General features: G+C 30.8%; 2 protein-coding genes across 2 annotated transcripts; both read right to left on the reverse strand.

Annotated features, from left to right (window-relative positions):
• Positions 1-3,743: 3,743 nt before the first annotated feature.
• PGO_080300 (E3 ubiquitin-protein ligase) lies at positions 3,744-6,980 on the reverse strand (the record flags this gene model as incomplete). The annotated part of the gene is made up of 1 exon (XM_028687254.1): positions 3,744-6,980. The coding sequence occupies one exon, from the start codon at positions 6,978-6,980 to the stop codon at positions 3,744-3,746; it is 3,237 nt and encodes a 1,078-aa protein (XP_028543055.1).
• A 3,959-nt stretch (positions 6,981-10,939) lies between these two features.
• On the reverse strand, positions 10,940-13,588 carry PGO_080310 (RNA-binding protein; the record flags this gene model as incomplete). Its single annotated transcript, XM_028687255.1, has 1 exon — positions 10,940-13,588. One exon carries the CDS (start codon positions 13,586-13,588, stop codon positions 10,940-10,942), a length of 2,649 nt encoding a protein of 882 aa, XP_028543056.1.
• Between the last annotated feature and the right edge of the window lie 3,187 nt (positions 13,589-16,775).

Raw genomic sequence — 16,775 nt, forward strand, 5'->3', positions numbered from 1 at the left:
TGTTTAATCATACTTATTGTACATAATGCAAAAAAAGATAAATAAAAAAAAAAAAAAAAAAAAAAGAATAATCCCTGTTAACGCGAAAAGGTTTTTCCTGGAGGGGTGAATGCAGTGATGTTTTTCTTAGTTAGGTATAAATGGTTGGTGGAAAAGCCAAAAAAAAAAAAAAAAAAAAAAAAAAAAAAAAAAAAAAAAAAAAAAGTTATCTTATGCAATGTCAAACAAAGTTATCTCATATCAAACAAAGTTATCTCATATCAAACAAAGTTATCTCATATCAAACGAAGTTATCTCATGCCATGTCAAACGAAGTTATCTCATGCCATGTCAAACGAAGTTATCTCATGCCATGTCAAACAAAGTTATCTCATGCCATATCAAACAGAGTTATCTCATGCCATATCAAAGCAAGCATACTCAGACAAATCAAATTCAAAAGGTAATTTTTTTTAAGAAAGCTCGAACAATTCATAACTTTTCACAAGGTTCTTCTTCTCTTCAAAAATATAGTATATACAAGTTGGTGTCATTTAGATATTCGTTGTAAAATCCCCCCACCCTCCGTCCCTTGTGATGTTCTTAGGGGACACTTCCAACTGATGTTTCACTTTTATCCGTACAAATGTGTATACATGCATAAGTATTTGCATATGTACATAATATACACACCTACTTACATATGTACAAATAGATATATATATATATATACATACAAGTACTTATGTATTATACATACGTGCATGTACATTTAAACCAATGGGTATTCGCTTAGCTCTTTTACAATTTGGAAAACATTTTTCATCTGCCATGCAGGTATTGCTTGGTGGGGTTGTTTTTACTTTTCTTCATCTTTTAAAAGAATTTCCTTTTTTTTTTTTTTTTTTTTTTTTTTTGATACGCTTTGAAGAATTCACAATGATTTCTAATTTCTATCAGTCACTCTTAGATCTTAGCTCTTAGCTCATTTCTATTTTTTTTTTTTTTTTTTTTTTTTTTTTTTTTCGACAATGCTTTTTTTTTTTCAATTTTTTTCCTTTTCACTCCACCTCGTAACGAGTCGTGCTGCATATCCTTTTTTTTTTTTTTTTTTTTTTTTTTTTTCTCTTTCACCTTTCACTCAATTGAGCGTGTAGAGAATTATTCACAATTTTTTACAAAAGGGCTTAAAAGATATATGTGAAAAAGTGCAGTTTGTTTTATACACATTTCAAACCATATAGAGAAATAAATTTGATAAATCTGAAGCATTATCACTAATTCCAAACTGGTCATATATTAAGAGAAGATATATATATCTCGTGTTTGTGCAACTCCCCTTCGAATATCTCACGTGGAGAAAGGTGCAAAATAACAAAATGAACTGAATTGAAGCAGATCTGCGTGAAATGAAGTAGAGATGCGTGAATCGAAGTAGAGCTACATTAACTACAGCAGAAGCAAATGAACCGAGACCAAAGCTAATATAAATGAAGCATGGAAAAAAGTGGTAAATGTTTCAAATGTGCACACTGGGGTGAGTATAAAGACACATAGTTTATCAAACCCAACCATGTATGATGATCACTTGCTTACGACTGTGCAAAATGTTATCAACACACTTGTAAGACAAGAAAAAAAAAAAAAAATTAAGAATTCTCTACCCAAATATAAATCTACAACTATTCAATTAAATAATTTAGAAAAAAAACATTTCTAAACTTAATCTAGCTGTACTAGGGATTAGCAAGAGTGCTCAGAAAATCCACAAGGAGAAACTAAAGGAATTAGAAAAAAAAAAAAAAATGCAACTAAGGTGTGATAAAAATGATTAAACATTTTCTTATTCATTTCCATACTAACTCATGTTTGTTTCTTTTTATCGTCACTATATTTTCCTTTTTTTTTTTTTTTTTTTTTTTTATTTTAAACGAATATTTACTAAATCTACTCTTCCCTTGTGTTAATACCCCTTGGAAATAATTCTAAAAATTATAGCGAAAACCCATCTATGTTTGATTTTCAAATTGGTTTCATACACATGGGTCACGTGGCATAAAATAAAAGAAATGGAAATGTAGCAAATAACATGCTAAGCAGAGAAATATACTACAGCCCTATGGTGAAAACTTTCCCCTTTTTACAACTTTGGCAACATCTACAAATTGATACTTTAAATATCTTCTCGTCATTCTACAACGCTTTTCCTCCAAATAATGTTTTCAATGCGAGCGTAAAAAAAAAAAAAAAAAAAAAAATTCAAAGTTTTTCAACTATTCTCATTTTCTTCATTCAATAAATTTTAATTTGAAAAAATTTAGAAAATAAACATTTATAAAATTGAGGAATTGTGAATAGACATGCACATATATAGATGAAGTACATGTGTGTATTGGTATGCATGGGGGTTAGTATAGGAGGTACATGTATGCACGCAGACAGTCATATAGACATACGTGCACAACATACGCAATAGACACACTTATAATACTCCAGTACAATTTAAACAATTAAAAAAATAAAGCAGTAAAACATGTCAAAATAAAAAATCGTGAACTAATTGAGTATGAAAGTATCAAGGGAAGGGAGGATATATCATTTCAAACAAACTTTAAAAAAAAAAAAAAGCAAGCTCTTATATAAATATATATGCATATTGTATATATATATATATATATATATATATATATATATATATAGAAGTAGTAGCACACACGCATATGGAAATGTTTTTATATTATCATATATCCAACTTCAAACATGTTTTTAAAAGAAAAACAAGTAAAAATAGGGGAAAAAAAAAAAAAAAACAATAATTATGTCATATAATACAATAAAATTAAATTGCACTATTTTTTTCACAGCTTCCAATAGTTTTCATATGTTTAAATATGGGTTTTGTTTTATGTAAAAAAAATAAAATAAAAAAAAAAAAAATTCACATATTTAAAAATATAAACAAAATGAGTTCATTTTTATTTTATAAAAATGAAGGTTGCAGTTTTTAAATGTGTGGAAAGTGATAAAAATATCGAAAGAACAAATTCACAAGACGTACGCCTACATATAGGTATGCACAAATGTATATATATACACATACATACATGAACATACACATACATACATACATGAACATACACATACATACATAAACATACGCATTTGACACTGCGAGTCTATGCAAATGCATCATTGCTGACCGTATACTTATCTCATACTGAGTAAAATATGGTAAAAACAGAGGACTTAAAAAAGAAGTGTGCATAAAACGTACCAAAAAACCTCTATGAACTATCTATCTGTCTATATCTACATATGTATATATGTATGTATTGCATGAATGTACGTATATATTGCATGAATGTACGTATGTATTGCATGCATGTATGTATGCATGTATATTTTAAAATAGAATTATAAACAAACAACATGAGTACTTTTTCTATCCCTTTTTCATTCCTATGGAGTACCAAAAATAAGGAAAAATTATGGTTCTCATTTTGCCCGTCCTCTCTCCAAGTATATGCTAAATGTGCATGTAACAAATTCTTTTCACTACCCCAAACACCAAACACCAAACACGTATACACGATGTATGTTTTGTAAACTTAATATATATATATTTATATAATTCTTGATGAACAATTTGCTTTTAAGCAAAAAAAAAAAAAAAAAAAAAAAATATTCACACATTCACACATTCACATATTCACATATATATGGATCGATATATAGATATATCTCTGTATGGATTACCCTTGGCACTAATCTTCCTTCGTGCTATGAGCATGTTCACTCTTCTGTTCATCACAATTACTACTTTTCCTTTTTCCACTTCCACTCCCACTTCCATTCTCGTTGAGATAGAGGTAGTCCCGCTTTATATTATTTTTTGAAAAATTTGGCACACTAGAACTATCATTTTTTCCAGTGCCTTCAGAATTCATTGAACTCTCATTTTTGTCCTCATTCTCCTCCGTTTGAGGGATATTATTATCGTCTGTATTATTTCCACTGTGATTTGAGTTTTCATTGTTGTCATTTTTTGCTTTATCTTTACTATCATAACCTTTTAGCCAATTAAATTTATCAAATAGATATTTTTTTACAGTGCTTTGTTTTTTCTGGGCATTTTTATTGACATCACTCGTTTCGTCCTTCGTTACATCATCATTACCACCAGCATCAATATTATCATCATCTTTGTTATTGCTTGTCGTTTTATTTGATATTCCAAGAAGGGTAGATACATTGTTCACATCCGTATCATTACACGTGTTGCAATTATTTGGTGGACTTTCATCACTTTCATTGTTTTTGGATTTCTTTCGAATAACTTCTTTTTCAATGTCACTATTATCTCTGCAGTTTCCTCTACTGCTGTTGTTGCTATTACATCCATTACTGTATGATAAATTCACCTTTTCATAAATCCGTTTTTCGTTCTTCTTAGATGTACTCCTCGTGCTTCTACTTTGCAGTTCCTTAGAATCATTTCTTTCATTTTGGCTATTTCCTATCACACTACCATTACCATTTGCACTTGGACTTATGGAATAATTTTCACTTTTGTTACAGGAATCTCCATCAACATTACCCCTTGGACACTCCTTATTTTCGTTACCAAAACTGGTATCACTTGTTCTGCTTATACTATTTACAACGTTTGTACTGCTGAACCCATTTGTACTACTCATTATGCGATTCAACTCGCCATCGTTATCTGTTCTTTCACATAATTCATTAATGTTGCTAATTATATTTGGAGTTAATTCCATTTCCCTTCCATTTACATCCCTATTCATCATATTTCTTATATGTGCATTTGCAACATCAATAAATGCAGATGCCTCAATTCTGTTGGGACCTGTACCAAATGTCGCTGATGTGACAAATCCTGTGGTAGGAGAGAATCCGTTTCCTGTAGAAAACATGCTAGATGTTCCAAATATATTCACAGGGTCGAATACATTTTCTGTTATGTTAAATACATTGGGCATGGTTCCATAAAATCTTCCCCTCATATGAGCATGGTTGAAATTTCCAACTCCAGATGGGTTCTCATTTATGGTACCTCCGCTTGAGTTCTGCCCTGCATTACTACCATTCGGGTTCTGGCCTATGGTACTGCCATTCGGGTTCTGCTCCACGTTACTTCCATTCGGGTTCTGGCCTATGGTACTGCCATTCGGGTTCACATTGACGTGATCATTATTGCCTTTATCATTTTCCTCATTTTTGTTGGATTCGCTACCCTCACCACCCATGGTAGCCGATACATCTGTGTTATTTTCTTCGACTTTCACCTGTCCCTGTTCAGGTATATTTGGACGGCTATTCGCATCCCGGTTGCTACTTACAGGAAATGTTTGTGGAGTACTGATAACTTGATTTACTCTATTTGTTTCATTATTACCAAATATAAATGTGTTAAAAATATTTTGTAAAATGCTTTGTGTTTGAGCTGACCCAAGTCCCTCCTCAACTACATTTACATCGTACTCTTCTGAGAGAGCAACATTGGTAATTCCTTCATCTACACCTCTACTACTGTTGTATTCAATTGAATTCACATTTGGTTGTGTTGTACAACCATTTGATTGAGAATGTGGATCACTGTTCTGATTTTCTATCTCGTGATTATCATTCCTACATGGGGTTGTGGTGGCATCATCATTTCCAGAGATTCTCTCTTCATTAAGATTAGAACTTGCTGCAGCACCATTACTAATATAAGTACTGCCATCAACCTCATTTACTGTATCGGAATTATTAACGGTATTGTTATTCCTAGAAATTTCAGAATTTATTCTTTCTCTTAGTTCCTCTCTCTTACAATTATATTCATGATCGTCTGTTGGGAGTTCAAAGCGACAAGTAGGACAAGAGTTTCTTTCTTTTAACCATGGAATAATACATGAAGTATGAAAAACATGTCTACATCTTTCATTATCTGTTATTCTATGAACTTCGTCATTTTCTTTATATTCTTCTCTGCATATAGCACAGGAATCTAATTCTTCTGCTCTTTCTTTTGTTAATACTTCTAATTTTAAATTCTTTATAACAGCTTCAGATGCTGGTGGAGGGCCATTTCTTGATGGGTCACTTTCCATAATTATTGTTAATACTTGATCCAGAGATATGTTATCAAATGAATTTGTTAAAATATTATCTATCAAGTCATGGAAATTTAATCTTAATGGAGAATTCAATGGAATGTTTGTGATATCAATAGCTCTAGTGATAATTCTTGGGCTTCTTCTCTGGTTTCTGTTCGCTCCACTGTTATTACCATCCCCGGTTCTACTACCATCCCCGGTTCTATTACCATCCCCGGTTCTATTACCATCCCCGGTTCTATTACTATCCCCAGATCTATTAGCACCGCTGCTCGTACTGCCAATGTTTCCATTGTTGTATATATAATTTCTTCCAAAAAAAACTCTACTACCGTGTGCATCATTTCTAGATGTAGGGTCACTATTTGCTCCTGCTGCTTCTCCTTCTGAGGCGAAGGGTGAACCAAAATTCGCAGTAAAATGGATATCTGTATCAGCTGGTCTTAAATTGGTATTGAACATTTGCTGATATATATTTCTAAACATCATCAAATCGCTAAAAAAATTTTCATTCGTTCCAAAAAAATTGTTATTGTTGCTTGTATTCCCTTGTCTATTCCTGTCATTGTTACCTGTATTGACATCAACATTATTTCCAGAATTATAGGTTCTACTGCTAGCACTATCATTTCCATATAGAGTATTTAAATTACTCACAAAAACACTGTTTGCATTTTCTTCATGATTATTTCGTCTATCCCTGCTTGAATTCATGGAATGAAAACTTAGTGGATCATCTTCGTCAATTTTTTCTACAAATCCCACATTATTGCAGCTCTTACATTTTATCTCTCCTCCAGATATAATTTCAATATCTCTTGTTCGTTTCACATTTTCACAACTATGACAAAAGTATTCATAATCGTCAACTTGATTCATAATAATATGAACGTTTTTCTTTCAACAAAATGGATGCTATACATACATACATATATATGTACATATGTTAGACAAAAAAAAAAAAAAAAAAAAAAAAAAAAAAGGACACGAGGTGGAAATGGATCAACAAGAGGCATGTGTCAAGCGCCCCCCCCCAAAAAAAAAAAAAAAAAAAAAAAAAAAAAAAAAAAAAAAGCGAGAAAGACTTGGCCAATATGGTACAATTAATATATTTTTTTACAATTTAACCATGCGATGAGTATATCCTATGGGTACGAGTATGTACACATATGCATTTCGAATTTTCCTCTTCACATATTGCGTTAACATTTTACGTTAACATTTTGCATTAATATTTCGCATTCACATTTCACGTTTTTCACTTTCTGTTGCTACAGTGTCTGCTGAAGCAAAAAAAAAAAAAAAAAAAAAAATACTTGCATATTCGTCAGCGAAGGGGTATAATCACATGAGCAATTTATATTTTCTCCACAATATGTACATATATATATTTATATATGTTCCAAATTTTTCTTAATTAAAAAAAAAAAAAAAAAAATTTACATGAAACAAAAAAAAAAAAATAAAATAATAAAATAATAAAATAAAAATGGGGGAGGAATGTGCGTTGTTTCATTGAATTCTTATCTGTGTACATTCGGAGGTGAGTGTTATGGAAGTGGAAAAACATATGCACCTGTTCGTGTATGCATATATGTTTGTAAAATGTCATACACATATAAAATGCATATATACACGCAACCCGCATGCGTAAGCATGCTTAAGTTCATGTACAATTGGTCAATTGGTCGTATATACAAATACAAACATCAGGATGAAATATACGACATGTTAGTGTTTGTGTTCATATTCAGGAGATGATAGGAAGAGGAAAGAGGGGCGGGGGGGGAGAAGTGAACAGATTTTATATATATATATATATATATATATATGTATATATATATATATATATGTATATATATATATATATATGTATATATATATATATATATATGTGTGGAACCTCTATGCTTAACATGAAAAATCCACAGTATTAGGAATTAATTATTTTGATGTATAAAGTTATATAAAAGCTTTACATAACGTAAAAATGTATATGATCAATTAAATAAGCACATTTGTTTTCCTGTTTTTTTTTTTTTTTTACTTTTGCTCTTTAAAAAAAAAAAAAAAAAAAACAAAAAAAGAAAAAGAAAAAGAAAAAAAAAAAGAAAAAAACAATTAACTTAAATATAACATTATGAAATATTTCTACATATTAATATGTATTATTAACATGCTCACGTAATCTTCATATGTTATTATTTTCTCTAAAAAATGGAAAAAAAAAAAAAAAACAATGCTATAAATAAAATGGAAACAAAAAGGAAACAGAAAAAAAAAAAAAAAAAAAACATATAGGAAAGAAAGAAAAGAACTTAGCGCGTAGAAGTGCAAACGGATTTTTTTTTTTTTTTTTTTTTTTTTTTTTTTTCTTTCACATGTATATGTAATTTATAAGATGCTTTCCTTTTGTCCATATTTTATGCATAACATATATTAGTGTATACATGGACATATATGAATTTTGTATATTATAAGATATGTTTGGATATTTATAAATATTTGCGTTCATGTATGTTTGCATTCACGTATAAGTGTCATATTCATCACACTCACAAATCCATAGCGTCTATGTTGTTCGTGGGGCTGTAAGGCGAGGCTATGTTCAATTCCACTAATGTTAATGTCAACTGAACATTTGACAGAAAAAAGGAAAGGACGATTACTTGCTTTGAGGTTTTCCAGAAATACATATATTCACATAGGTTAGAGGTATTGTACAAATTTTGCTTTTGCTTTTGCTTTTGCTTTTGCTTTTTTTTTTTTTTTTTTTTTTTAATCCTTAAGATGTATCTTATCTTTAATTTTTTTTTTTTTTTTCTACATTCCTTTTCCCCACCCCCTTTGTACCAATTACTCAAGTTCAGAATTGTTTAATATTATACGTGTTAAAATATACATGTTCTTAGACTTTTTACATTTTGTATATACATATTATTCTTCACTTAACGTTTGATTCGATTCTATTTGTCCTTGCCCCACCCCTCACCCCTATATAACCTCATTTCTTATATGGTTCATACAATGTGAGTACATATACTATAGAGAACATATTTTTTACAGAGAAATCAACTCATTATAAATTATATAGACCGAATTGTATTTATACACAAAGCAGGCGTTGTAACTGTCTTCTATGCATAACAGTTATAAATTTTTTTTTTTTTTTTTTTTTTTTCCCTTACAATTACATGTTTTTAATATAATTATACAAATATTTTTGTGTATTCTTCTGGCTTCCTTTCCATGTATTTCTTCCATGCATGAATAGACGACTCATCCACTGTGTATATTATTTCATAAAAAAATATCATATGAACATATAGAAAATTTGTATATCCTTCTTAAAACAAACGAAATGAGAAAAAGAGTCAAAATGCTCATTTTACCACCCATCCACAACCATCTCCACATGCTCATTTGTCACTTTACAAAATTTCCCATGTACACCATGTTCATGCAAATTAAAATATTCATCTTTTATGTATGAATACATTTGCAAGTATCCATGCAATCATTGTGAAGAATTGTAGATATTACGTGCAAATGAAAACAAATTCGACACAAAAAACTCATGATTCTATATGTTATGTACACAAATTGAAAGATGCACTTTTGCACACGATTTTGACATTTCAGCAGTGGTGTATAATATATATATATATATATATGTGTGTGATCCACAACATTTTTCGTCAGCTTTGAGCTATATTTTAGACTCCTGCTGCAACAGTGGATGATGAACACACAGATGTTAACATGTAAGATGGTATTCACAAAAGGAGATCCCAAAAGACACCCTTATCAAAATATTTTTAAAAAATACAAACAATATATATAGCTAGAAAAATAATATAAAAATAAAACTCCACTAAAATTGAGAATTTCCCATACCCATTTGAATGCAGTTTAAGACGCACTTAACCATTATACCTAGCGTGCCTCCATTAAAATGGTTAACAAAAGATTTGAAGCAAAAGAATTTCCAACCTGTTTATGCAGATCTATTTTTGGCAACGTTTATTGTGTTTGAGCCCATATGCCGATTTTTTCTCATTATGTGTGACTGTTAATCAAATATTGTAAAAATTAAAAGGCCCATTTCTTTTCTTCCTCTTTCAGCTTCTTCGTAATGATATGTGCATTTAAAATTTCACACCATAAAAAATGCATATCCATTTTTTTGCATTCTTATTTTCACGTTAGTGTGAATGGATGGAATAGGAAATTTAACTTACTTCTCCCCACCCCCACCCCATCAGGGCCATATGCTGCCATTTTATTTCCTCTCTTTTTTGTGTTCTTTTATTTTTTTTTTTTCATTTCGAAGAAAATGAACCATTGATTTATTTGCAAAGAATGTGGCAAAATGAGTGTGTAATGGTGTGAAAAATTAATTTATTCTTGCACACTTGAAAACTGCATGCATGCATGTGGATTTTTTTTCTGTGAGATTGTGTATGTAACGATCCTTAAAAGGCGTGTAAAAAAAAAAAAGAGGGTAAAAATGAAATAAATGTACATTTAACACATTTCATGCGTAGTACCATACGAGTTGGTAAATACATTTTAATTAATTAAAATTTGTGAAAAAAAAAAAAAAAAAAGAATAAATAAATGACCGAACGAACAAATGAATTAAGTACACACAGCTGCTTCCATTGTCCAAGTGGCACAATAGTAAAAATCTGATTGTAAAAAAAAAAAAAAAAAAAAAAAAAAAAATCAACATAAGTTGTGTACACGACAGAGAAGCAATGCAGAACTGTTTCGTTTTTGTTTGTTTTTTTTTTTTTTTTTTTTTTTTTTGTCTACTCTTGTAGTAATCCCAGGAATTAAGAACCGCTTTCGGTGGAATTTCCCTTATTTATGCATGCCTTTTTCGAAGTTGACCATTTGTCATTGTTCACTTTGTCATCATAATAATTATCTCTTAAATTTCGTGTGGTGCTAGAACCCTGTGAAGCTCTATTAGACCTTTTTCCTCCTCCTTTTCCTCCTTTCTTGCTTCGCTTATGAGACGATACCTGTTTCACTTTCACACTCAAACTTCTACTCTTGCTACCACCTCTGCTTTTGCTCCTGGCTTCGCTTCTGCTTCTGCTTCTACTTCTACTTCTATAGCGGTCAATGCCATCCTTTGAACTGGGACCTGAGTTATTTTCACTCTTACCTATTGCATTTGTCGAGCCAAGCATACTTCCTTCATCATCACTCTTATACATATTTTCTTCTTCATCATCATCACCACGTGTACTTAATTCCCTATCATTCTTAAGTGCATCTTCTCTTTCATTCTCCATCAAATAATCATCTTTTTTGTCTTTTCCTTTTACAAACATTTGTTGATCTCCTACTATCTCAGCTTCACATTCTCTCTCACTTTCATTTTCACCACTTATGCTATTCCTTTCTTGTCTTGCACTAGTCGAAGATCCCTTTCCTCCACCTGTTCTGTATTTGTTCCTCTTTTTGCTACTTCCACGTTGTTCGTTACGTCTCTCGCTTCTCTCACTTCTTCCGCTTCTCTCACTTCTTTCACTTCTCTCACTTCTCTCGCTTCTCCTTTTGGTTCTCAATTTTTCCACCTCATCTAACCCCTTTTTTTCCTCTACTTCTACTTCTCCTTCTTCATCCTTACCATTGTCATTTGACTTCTTATCACTTAACTGGCTCTGCCTAACCATACCTTCATCCTCTTTCTTGTATTCTCGATTTTGCGTACTCATTTCTTCATTTCTTTCCTTTTCTTTCTCTTTTTCTTTATCCTTTGAGTTCCCTTCCCTTCTCTTGTCGTTCACTCCCGATCCTCGTCTGTGTTCTGTGTTCACTTTTCCATTTGGTTGATCACTGTTTCCATCACTAAATCTATCAAGAAAACGATCCTTTCTCCTCTGACCATTCTTATCAACATCATAACCATCTCGATCATACATTCTGTCTTTATCAGAAACATGGTGAGTAGGATAATTTGTGTCTTTCTTGTTAAACTTCATATATAGAGGGGAATCTAAAAATTTCATTACTTCTACAGTAATTCCATTGAACTTTCTACCATTTAAAACTTCTACTGCTTTTTTCACACTTTCATAATTGTAATATTCTATGATTCCAAATTTTTTCCTGTTATCATCTTGAATAATATTTGCATAATTAACTGATCCTACTTCTCTCCCAAAATCTTTCAAATCCTGCCAGCTTGCCTTTTCATCCACATTTTTCACAACAATTCGTAAGGAATTCTTTTTCTCTCGATTTTCATATCTATTAGGGGAATAATTATTTCCATATTTGTGAAAATAATATCGATTGTCATTTCTGTTGTTATGAAAATAACTACCTGCATGGTGTGCTTGAACACTTAATTCTTCTCCCATAAAAAAATGTCCATTTTCTTCTTTTATAGCATCTTGTGCATGTGATGCTTTGGCATATTCTATAAATGCAAATCTTATTTTCCATTGCATATTTACAATGTCTCCATACTTTGAAAATTTTCTTCTTATATCATCTTCTCTTGCATCTGCTGATATATTTCCTACAAAAATCTTACATGGATCTGCTTTCTTATAATAAAAATTTCTCATATCTCTCCCTTTTTCCCTCCTCATCATGCCTATATTGTTGTTGTTCATTCTATAGAAATCATTATCATGTCTATATCTTTGTCTTTCTCCAACTGGTGAATATTTTCTAAAATGCATTCTTTCCTCTTGGTACTCATAAGCCTTGTTATTATTCTGTTCTGCATCTCTCCTATATGCTAACTCCTGTGGGTAGCGATCATTTGGATAGCGATCATTTGGATAGCGATCATTTGGATAGCGCTCATTTGGATAGCGCTCATTTGGAAAACGCTCTCTTGTGTGTCGATCATTCCCATATCTATCATGTTCATATCTATCCTGTGCATTTCTACCCTGTGCATATCTATCTTGTGCATTTCTATCCTGTGCGTGCCTACCTTGATGATTGTAATAATCGCCACTCTTGGGGTCCCATTTCATTTTGTCCTCCTTCTCATACTTCTGCCTCTCCAGACGCTTTCGTTCACCATCTCGATCATCATACACGGTTGCGTTTCTATTTCTCTCTTTCGAAAAATTCCTCTTGGGTGATTTATTATGATATTTGTCACGTGAAATTTTGTGATGATATGGACTAAGACTATGAGTACGACTTCGACTATGACCTCCACGATGATTACCTTCATTCACATGTTCACGATTATGTTGACGATGTGAATGTTGTGCATAATCTTTCCTGTCTCTTGAATAATTTCTACTTCTTTCCATATTTTGCATTTCATTTCTTTTGTTATTATAATTGTCTTGGGAAAATTTCCTATTTCCGCTGTAGTTACGTTCATTCTTTCGATGATCTCCACCACCAATGCCTCCTCTTCCACCAATCATCTTTTCTCTACTTCTAGATGTGTATCTTCTATTTTCTCCCATGTAGTAAGAGTCCTTATTATGCTTCATGTAATAATCTGATTTATCCAAATGATTCTTATTTTCAACTTTCTTCTCGTGTCTATCTTCTTTTTGATAATATTTCTCAGCTGTTTCTTCTTTTCGTTTGGAATTGTTATGTTTACCCATCCTATGTCACACGTGCCTATACACAATCAAACTCTTTTTAAATGAACTGATTGATTCAATTTTTCCTTCCACGGAAGTAAAAAAAAAAGTATGCGATGGGATCAATTAATTCGTATGGCTAAGTAGTAACAAATGTGCGATAATTCTGCGCACCAAATAGGGGCTCAAAATGGGGACCCAAAAAAGGTGCGCAAAAAATGTTCCTTATATATATATATGTGCAAATACTACTAATTTCCCTAGATTCCCTTTGGGTAGCTTTAGAAACTTTGGGGGAATATAAAAGGAAAGAATTATACTACCAATGCAAAGTGAAAAGAGAAGATGCGTTTAAAAATTAGCTTTAAAATAATCTCTTCCTCTAATGGGGTAGAGTTATATGTTTAAAAAAAGGGAAAAAAAAAAAAAAAAAAAAAAAAGAAAAAGAAATAATGTATTATGCTTGCGTCATACATAAATTATGATCCATACATTTATAAGCATGAATTATAGCTTATCCATTTTTACGCATAAATTAGGGCCTCTCCATTTTTACGCATAAATTAAGGCCTATACATTTATTAGCCCTCAGAGAATTTTTTTTTTTTTTTTCCCTCACTCTTATGGCTCAGTGTACAAAAAGTATGTACTGTTTTTTTTTTTTTTTTTTTTTTTTTTTATTTTTTATTTCCTCAAAATGGTGATATTTCTTTATATATTATTTTGTATAAAACTTCCAAATAAAATTTTACACAGGCAAAAAAGGTAAATAAATGAAATAACCAAAAAAAAAGAGAGGGGTAATGAAACATACAAATGTATATAGTATATATACATGTATAAGTATACATATATATATATATATAATGCATATATGCAAATTCTTAATTCAATTGAAACATGTTTTGCTTTTAAATGTTTATCCAAATAAGAAAATAAAATAAAAGTGATTTATATAGGAAAAAAAAAAATAAATAAATAAATAAATAAAAATATTGTATAATAGTAAAAAAAAATAAAATAAAATAAAATAAAGAATAAAAATAAAATCCCTATTGTGCGATTTTTATCCTGCTTCTTCTACTTCATTCTCAATTAAATAAAAAAATAAAAAGTGGTGGGGGTTGGTCCTTGATGTGAAAAAATGGTATTTTATAAAGTGAGCTGATAATATATGTATATATGTGGCAGGTTTTAAAACTGTTTTGAATAACAACGTGCACCATATGAAGATTCCCACACGTATAAAATTACATACACGATAATGCACATGTGGAGAAGGGTATATAATTCTGCACGTACATAATATACGCAGTGTAATTATAACTACACAATAAGGAGTGCTACATCATATTACATGTATGTGTATTATGGATGCTATAATTATATATATATGCACAAAGATTTTTGCTTAGATCCCTATATATGTTCTTTTCCTCCCGTTTTTCTTCCGATATCAGCAAAAAATACATGGCAATAGAATGGATACCAATCCCATACCCATACTTATATGCATGTAAAAAATGTATCAACTTGTGATATGATGAAGCTTATAGCTTTGCAAAATTCTGATCTCTGATAAGTGAGGGTTCTTCTTTCATTTCATTTCATTCCTTTTTTTTTTTTTTTTTTTTTTTTTTTTTTTTTTCCACTTTAATATTTTCTTAATTGCGCTAATTATTTTCATATATAGCTTATTTTTTATTTTACCATTTTTTTCTTTTCTTTTGACTCTTTTCGATGTTTCAGGGGATATGGGGTTATATTTTATGTATGAAACTAGGACGTTCGGACACTACTTTCATGAGCTCATATATCATTTATTGCTTTTTTGTTTGTGTCGTTATCTGGTTGGATTGGGTGAAATTACAAATTATTTCTTCTTTTCTTCTTTCCTTCTTTTCTCACTTTATTACTCACTTTTTTGGTTTTCTCAAAATGGGCCAATAGTGAGAAAACATAGGTATCAGTAAAATAATCCGACGTTATGGACCCCAAAACTTCACCAGTAAGTATTCGACATGTTTCTCTCTCCACATGTACATACATACGTACTACATATATATACTTAGAGCAGCAGGGATGTGTGTTGATTTTTTTTTTTTTTTCTTCTCGTCACTTGCTTAACTTTTTTGTTCATGCCAACCAACCCCTCCGACATACTACCATGTCATGTGGAAAGGCAACTCCAATTAGGGAAAATTGATGATTGAACAATATTTATGCTCATATATATAAAACAATGTGATCGATATATATCTATATACATATTGCACGATGTATATATATGCATAATACATAATTCTGTGCTTGTCATGCATATACATATGAATTCATAAAATAAGATAAAGTTTTCTTTTATTCCTAAATGCAAAAATGTAAAAGGGTAAATAAAAAAAAACCAGTACTCACACTTTTACTACTTCCGTTCCATTGTAACTTTATAAATTATTAACCGTTTATACATAACATATTTGTACATGTATATATAATTACGTTTTGATTATTTTTATTTTATTTTTTTTTTTTTTCTATTTACACCTTGGTTCCCTGCAAAAATAATTTTTTTTTTTTTTTTTTTTTTTTTTTTTATTTATTTTCCCTGATCCATGCATGGTATAATAGAATGTATAATGAATAAATTTTTACACAACTCATCGTGTAACTGTTTTTTTTATCTTCCTTTAGAATTGGCACTTTTTTAAAAATATTTTGCTAAAGGGGTATGTATGCTATATTTGTTACTCTTTCTTCGAGTGTCCTATCCATTTAAATATGTATATGTAAAGCTGAGCACAGTGTTGATGAATTATGTTCATGCGTCTAAGTCTTCCAATTTGTGGTCCAATTTGTGGTCCAAATTTTAGCAACTACAATGCGTTTATGCATACCGTTATTTGCTGCCCAGAATTATTTCAAAAAACTTGGACTTGTAGGCGATAGGTTTGTGCAGGATTGACATGTGTTGTGCATCATCGTACGTACAGAACAGCCATTATTACTTGAATTTCCTTTTGGTATCTCCATCTACCAATGAACACACAGAGTCAGCAAGGAGCTCAATTGAAACTTGTAACTTAAAAAAAAA

This window comes from Plasmodium gonderi (genome assembly GCF_002157705.1).
Source record: "Plasmodium gonderi DNA, contig: Chr08, whole genome shotgun sequence".
Taxonomy (NCBI): Eukaryota; Apicomplexa; class Aconoidasida; order Haemosporida; family Plasmodiidae; genus Plasmodium; species Plasmodium gonderi.